At 35.2% G+C, this 7,630-nt stretch overlaps 1 protein-coding gene across 1 annotated transcript in view; it reads right to left on the bottom strand.

Annotated features, from left to right (window-relative positions):
* Window positions 1-2,596: 2,596 nt before the first annotated feature.
* Window positions 2,597-7,630, bottom strand: part of LOC125669757 (ciliogenesis and planar polarity effector 1-like) — a 68,787-nt gene continuing 63,753 nt past the window's right edge. Inside the window, exons 42-43 of the mRNA XM_048904488.2 lie at window positions 4,579-4,742; window positions 2,597-3,684 (exon numbers count right to left, since the gene is read on the bottom strand). Of these exons, the coding sequence (XP_048760445.2) occupies window positions 3,466-3,684; window positions 4,579-4,742 (383 nt within the window). The 3' untranslated portion in view covers window positions 2,597-3,465. The remainder of the gene's footprint in view (window positions 3,685-4,578; window positions 4,743-7,630) is intronic.

The following is a 7,630-nucleotide window of genomic DNA, read 5'->3' as shown; positions in this document are numbered from 1 at the left end:
AAGTCAGTGGTAGCTAGTTTCTGAAAAATAGATTTAATTTACGTGCAGCTGTTCCTTCTTATCAACTCTGTTCTATAGAGTTCCGAGAACATACAATGAAGATATAGGTTTTATTTTTAATCAAGTACTTATGCACTTGGAGGCATCAGTGGCGGATTTAAGTAGCTAGTTTCTGAAAAATAGATTTAATTTACGTGCAGCTGTTCCTTCTTATCAACTCTGTTCTATAGAGTTCCGAGAACATACAATGAAGATATAGGTTTTATTTTTAATCAAGTACTTATGCACTTGGAGGCATCAGTGGCGGATTTAACTTGAATCTGCACTATGTCAGAAAGCTTTTATAATGTAAATGTCAACTTCTTTGGCTCAATGGTTCTTGAGATTAAGAAGACTGATGTTTAAAGATTTTCCCTATTTATTTCTATGTAAAACTTTGATCCCCTATTGTGGCCCCAACCTACCCCGGAGGCCATGATTTGAACAAACTTGAATCTGCAGTATGTCAGGAAGTTTTCATGTAAATGTCAGCTCTTCTGGACCATTGGTTCTGGAGAAGAAGATTTTTAAAGATTTTCTTCATTTATTCCCATGTAAATCTTTGATCCCGTTTTGGCCCCAAACCTACCTCTGAGGGCTATGATTTGAACAGACTTGAATCTGCACTATGCCAGGAAGCTTTCATGTAAATGCCTGTTTATCTAGCCCAGTGGTTCTTAAAATGTTTAAATAACTCGTTTACGGTACTATGCTCTAAGTCTCAAAAGTGGAAGCCAACCCCCCCCCCCCCCCCCCCTTCTTCCGGTTTTAATCATTAGGCAACAGAGTATCTATCTAAACGGCATTTAAAACTATCTTGTCATAAATAAACGCACTTGAAAATGTAGTATTTATAATTAGCTCACATATAAATTGAAAATGGTATAGTATTTGCAGCAATTTTGTGTGTGTGTGTGTGTGTGTGTGTGTGGAACTTCCAACTTGACCAAGTACAGGTAATGGGGAGATAACTTAATTAAGAGTCTACAGAAGCCGATAGGTGCCAGAGTATAGAATCAATATTTTATTTAACTGGCGGCCGCCACTTAATTTTTGTGGCGGCTGCCACTTATTATCTGGCGGCCGCCATATAAATTAATAAGTGGCGGTCGCCAGTTAAATTAAGTGGCGACCGCCAGTTAAATAAATATTAATTCTATACCCTGGCACCTATCAGCTTCCGTAAGAGTCAAACTCATTTCTTCGGACTCTTCTAGGACAAAGTCGAGTTCACTTTGCTCGTCCTACCATGTCATCTGGATTTTAAAATAATTCTCCAATTTTGTTCGAAGTGCGGGATATCACAGAAGTTTCAGTTAATCAGATATTAACTAAAGCCAGTTTTACAAAAAGAAACATTACCTCTTGGATTTATTAGAGCAATTTTCTACTTCCTCCTATTTTTTTGTTGTTAATCCCAAAGAAATTTACATGAAATCAACATGGTCCTTGAGTTTATGAATTGTAGCAATTTCAAGTAATATGCAGTTGGATTATATCTCTGAAAATTGCCGAATGTTACATATCTATGTATGTATATTTCTTTAGATACCTGTATGCTTCCTCAGATACCTGTATACTTCTTCAGATACCTGTATATTTCTTTAGATACCTGTATATTTCTTCAGATAGCTAAATTACATTTCCAACTTCTTTTTCTGTAATAAATACCCTTTGAAGCTAATCCCCCCACCCTCAACTTACTGTAAATTTCTTAGAACATGCAAAATGAAAGGTCAGTGAGCAGAAACTATGGAAATTAAAATGGATTTCAATGTTTAATTTATATTTTCATTTACATTGTATATTTGAAATATAAGAAATCACTGCCAAGTTTGTTGGGTATGTGAGGTGATTAACATTAAAAAACGTGATAATTTATGCAATAGTTTTCTGCCTTACTCTCCAAAATTCATTAGAAGAGAATTGATTTTACAAAATGTTCCCATCGATTTATGAACAGCTCAAGCATGCTCTGAACTGACATGACCTTTAATATGGCAAACGAAAGGTAATTATATCTTCCCATTTCAGAATGTCTGGCAAGTAGAAAGCGAAACTATGCACCCATCTCCTAAAAATAGGCATGCACGAAAACATTTGATTATTTATCATACATTAATACTGGACTGAATTTATATATAGATCTCCCTCATCTAAAAAGCACAGGTACTTGATGTGTGGATTCACACTTATTTGATTAATCCCCCTTTTACACAGATCTCCACGTTTTTTAATATCTATAATAAAAAAAAATGCCTCATCTCTCCCTGTAGTAAACAAACTATTCATAGTTTTTTGTTTTGTTTTTTACAGAAAGACAATATCTTTTATAATAGATAGTTAAAACGTTGAAAGCCTGTGCCTTTCTAATATGCAAAACAAACTGATAAGATTGATTGAATATCATTTAACATCCCTCTCAAGAATTTTTCACTCTTATGGAGACGTTCAAACTGATAAGAAACACTTCTGATAAGAAACACTTGAACATTCATGGACGTCTTTTGTATCTATTTCTCATTTTGTACTGTTACTAAACTCTTGAATTACACAATTTCAATGAATTATGTCTTTATTACAGTATTCATTTTTCATACAAATATAACAATCACAAAATATAAATATTTTTTCTGTGAATATCACACACAGATGTATCATTAAAAAAATGGACGGAAGTTCAAATAGATAAAAATCCTACTAAACAGAAATACAGATTTTTCATAGATCTATTTACAAATACTAGTATATGTTGGTGGTTAACACGGAAAGTGAGTTTTATACATTATCACTACTATCTGTTTACACCCATTACTTCGCTGATAAGTACATGTACTACACTGTAATTAAACATAGTACCAGGTATCTACATGTTTAACTAAATGAAATAAATGGATACAACCTGGTTTGTTATCTACTTCTCATAGCAATGATATGAGATCATTTCTATTCATATTCACTCATATCACACTGTACATGATTATGAATACAACAGTTTTGGGAGAGGAGAAAAAATATTTGAAATTCTAGGCTAGCTCATTTATAAAAATTCTAGCTCACTAACATTTTGATAGTCTTGATATAAAAGAACTAAGGTCAGCAGGCTCTCCACCCTTGCTCTATATGAAATTCATTAGCAGCAATATGTCAAAGGAACATTGAAGTCTAGACAAAAAATTTCACATCTTGATTCATGCTATTAAAACTGCCTCGTTAAGGAAAACTGCAGTGATTTTAGTGACCCTTTTCTAAATGCTACAAAATAAGACATCCCAGTTAGGAGCAGCTCTGACCCTTGTATTATTTGATGTCTGCTATGAAATCAGCTCTTTGACCCTTGTATTATTTGATGTCTGATACGAGATCAGCTCTTTGACCCTTGTGTTATTTGACGTCTGCTATGAGATCAGCTCTTTGACCCTTGTATTATTTGACGTCTGCTATGAGATCATCCACTGCGTCCCAGTCAATAACACTCATCACACTTCCACTGCCGATGGATGCTGCGTCGGCTATTTGTGCTATCTCATCAATGTCCACAGAGCCTAAATATTCGTCATCCATCACAACATCATAGTAATCTGAGACACCTTCTGACATCGTGTAGTCCATTGACACTCCTGTATACGACGTTCGACCATACATCTAAAAAAAAAAATTAGAAATGTCCAAATTAAAATTCTCTCTTAATTTGAAAATTCTCATGCTTTGTGAATTACAAATTTAGCGCCACTGTTAGTGCCACTGTAACTTTACAGTTAGATATGTGGATATACATATAAAAATAATGAACATTTCTTATCAGTATAATTTCATTGTTATTACAAGAGGCCTAAGGGCTAAAATGCTCCTCTAAGTCATTGCATGAATATTAACTACTAGTACTTTCTAGTACTAAAATTTGTACTAGATTGTGAATATAATAAAAATCATGCCAATATTCTAAAACTTGATCTCTCCAATTAGAACTTTTTTTCTGTCCAAATTGATCCCTAAACAAAGAGTGGCAATCCAACAAAAGGCCCATTGATCATAATGGTAACCTGAGTCACCTTGCTCATTTATACATATGTGACTCTTAAGCTTTGAATCTCTATCAGAAGACACACTAATGTTATTTCACAATGTGTCTCAGGATATGCTTGCAATATATCTATAAACTGATAGAAAGAGTCAAAAAGATTCCTAAAGCAAATCTTTGAATGACCTTTACTGTAGGTCTTCTAGCTTGACTGATGTGATCAAACAAATCTAATCAATATTTACCTCTTGATGCTGGAATACTCTTTACCAAATTAAGCAGCCTTTTTTTTTTATTTCATGAGTGTATTTTTAAAGATTTTTTCCTCCCAACAAGTAACATTTTTATATTTTTTGAAAAACAGCAGCAATCAGATTGACAACTTTGATGACCTAAAAATTAAACTTCTTGTGAATCACAGGAGAAATCTGCCAGAGAGGTAAAGACACATTCAACACCTGCTGATGACGCACAAAATCAGCAAGGCTTTACTTATAAATAAAACAATTAACACTTACCGTTGAGCTTTCGTCTTCGTCATAGAGCAAACGTTTGACATCTTCATCCACAGACCAATCGCTGAGTACAGAGTCTTTATCCCATCTGTCTTTGTAGGGGTCAGCATAAGGTCGGCTACGTGCCTGACTTCTCGTTGCTGACATCCGCTTGGGCTTGGGTTGTGCTGAACAAGAAAAGTCACTTCAACCTCATCAACAGAATTAACAGTTTGTGTAACATTAATTAGAAGTAGGTTAAGTGTATTTATTATCTACTTCATAACTGAAAGCAGCTGTTCTTCAGAAATAATGAACACAGAATATCATTAGCTCTGAAATCGCAAGAAACATCAAGTGTCATATTGTTTCAAAGTCTGAGAAAGACTACTTTAAAATAGCTTCAGTGTTTAATTCTAATGGTACATGTATATTGTAGATTGATATTCAAAATTTGAATTTCGGTTGATAAATCACTTTTCATATATCTAAATGTCCATATTGCATGGCAGAAGGATAGCTCATGAATACATTGTGAAAATCTTGAAAGGAAATTTTCAGTACATTCCTTCCTCTGTCTCTGACAGCTGGTGTGATAGAATGTGTAGTACATGAAATATAAACCAATATCATGTTTAGCATGAGGAAATGTACTATAACTAAATCTATTTCCATCAGAGTAGAATAGCTCAATTTTAAAAGGGGAAATTTTTATTTACAAATACATTTCAAAAGTTCATTGAGAAAGGCATATTTCATGGAAATGATAAAAAAAAAAATTCCCGAATACAAGAGACCCATGGGCCATAGTGTTCACCTATAAAGATTCACCCCCCCCCCCCTTCCCTGTTGAACATTCCACACCAATTACTGCCCCATCCTTGCCACACAGTATGGCATGTTCTGAACTTGAATTTACACTTCATGATGCTTGCATAATAAATTGGGCACATTGTTCCCTTGTGGTTCTTGAGAAGATTTTCAAGGAATTTTCCTATACATTCCTATGTAAAAATTCTAACTAATATTGTTGCTCTGCAAAGACCCACTTGGTCATAATGTGAACAAATTTGAATCTGCAATACAAGAGGACACTTGCACGTTAATTTGATTCATTGTGCCTTTGTAGTTCTTTAGAAGAAGATTTTTAAAGAATTTTCCTAGTTAATCCTATAAGTAAAACCCTTACTGTGGACCTGGTTCCTACTACCATGGTGTAAACATGCAACACTACATCACGACACCTGCATATTAATTGGACAAAATGTATCCATATGATTCTCGAGATGAAGATTTTAAAAGAATTTCCTTGGTAAAATTTTAGAACCCCAATAACAATAAGGTTTCCATGCAACTTATGGCTTCTTTTTAGCTCAACCAAACTTGGCCACAAGCATCTTTCGGTGAAGGGCTTTCAAGTTTGTTCAAATGAAGGGCCATGTCCCTTCCAAAGGGGAGATAATCACAAAAATGCAAAATTAGGGTGGGGTCATTTAAAAATCTTTTCAAGAACCACTGGGCCAGAAAAGCTGAAATTTACATGGAAACTTCTGACATAGTGCAGATTCAAGTTTGTTCAAATCATGGTCCCTGGGGGTTGGATGGGGCCACAATAGGGGATCAAAGTTTTACATACAAATAGATAGGAAAAATCTTTAGAACTCTTCTCAAGAACCACTGAGCCAAAAAAGCTGAAAGTTACATGAAAGCTTCCTGACATAGTGCAGATTCAAGTTTCTTAAAATCATGGCCCTCGGGGGTTGGATGGGACCACAATAGGGAATCAAAGTTTTACATAGAAATATTAAAGTTTATCTACTCAGGTTAAACTAGGTTAATTTGAGCACATTATTTCACTATTATTATAGCAAGAACGATAACTCCTAGTATTTTTATACTTATGCGACTGAGCATGCTCAAGTGTAACATCCTTTTCCTGCTGAAGAAATCTGCAAGGTGCCAGAAATTTAACTAAGAAAGAGGGAAAATCTTCTTCTCAAGAACCACTGAGCCAGGGAAAATCTTCTCAAGAACCACTGAGCCAGAAAAGCTGAGATTTACATGAAAGCTTCCTGACATAGTGCAGATTCAAGTTTGTTCAAATCATCGTCCCAGGGGATCAGATGGGGCCACAATAGGGAATCAAAGTTTTACATACAAATATATAGGAATTTTTTTTTAAAATCTTCCTCTCAAGAACCACTGAGCCAGAAAAGCTGATATTTACATGAAAGCTTTCTGACATAGTGCAGATTTAAGTTTGTTAAAAGCATGGCCCCCGAGGGTAGGATGGGGCCACAAGGAGGGATCAAAGTTTTGCATACAAATATATAGGGAAAATCTTTAAAAATCTTCTTCTCAAAAACTACTGGGCCAGGAAAGTGGAAATTTGCATGAAAGCGTCCTAACATTTTGCAGATTCATGTTTGTAAAAATGATGGCCCCCGGGGTCAGGATTGGGCCACAAGGGGGATCAAAGTTTTACATAGAAATATATAGAGAAAATCTTTAAAAATCTTCTTCTCAAAAACTACTTGGCCAGGAAAGTGGAAATTTGCATGAAAGCTTTCTAACATATTGCAGATTCATGTTTGTAAAAATCATGGCCCCCATGGGCAGGATGGGGCCACAAGGGGGGATCAAAGTTTTACATAGAAATATATAGGGACAATCTTTAAAAATCTTCTCAAAAACTACTGTGCCAAGAAAGGGGAAATTTCATGAAAGCTTCCTAACATAGTGCAGATTGAAGTTTGTTCAAATCATGACCCCTGAGGATAGGATGAGGCCACAATAGGGGATCAAAGTTTTACATACAAATATATAGGGAAATCATTAAAAATCTTCTGAAAAATCACTGGTTCAGAAAGTTTACATTCACATGAAAGTTTCCTGACATAGTCCACTTCCAATTTTGAAAAAATCATGGCCCCCAGGAGTAAGTTGGGGCCACAATTGGGATCAAAGTTTTACATGCGAATATCTAGGAAAAATCTTTAAATATGAACCAAGGTGACTCAGGTGAGCGATGTGGCCCATGGGCTTCTTGTGTTTCTTTTGGTCCTATGGTACCTGA

This window comes from Ostrea edulis, chromosome 4 (genome assembly GCF_947568905.1).
Source record: "Ostrea edulis chromosome 4, xbOstEdul1.1, whole genome shotgun sequence".
Taxonomy (NCBI): domain Eukaryota; kingdom Metazoa; phylum Mollusca; class Bivalvia; order Ostreida; family Ostreidae; genus Ostrea; species Ostrea edulis.
Note: the sequence above shows the minus strand (reverse complement) of the source record. Positions and strands in the feature narration are given on the sequence as shown.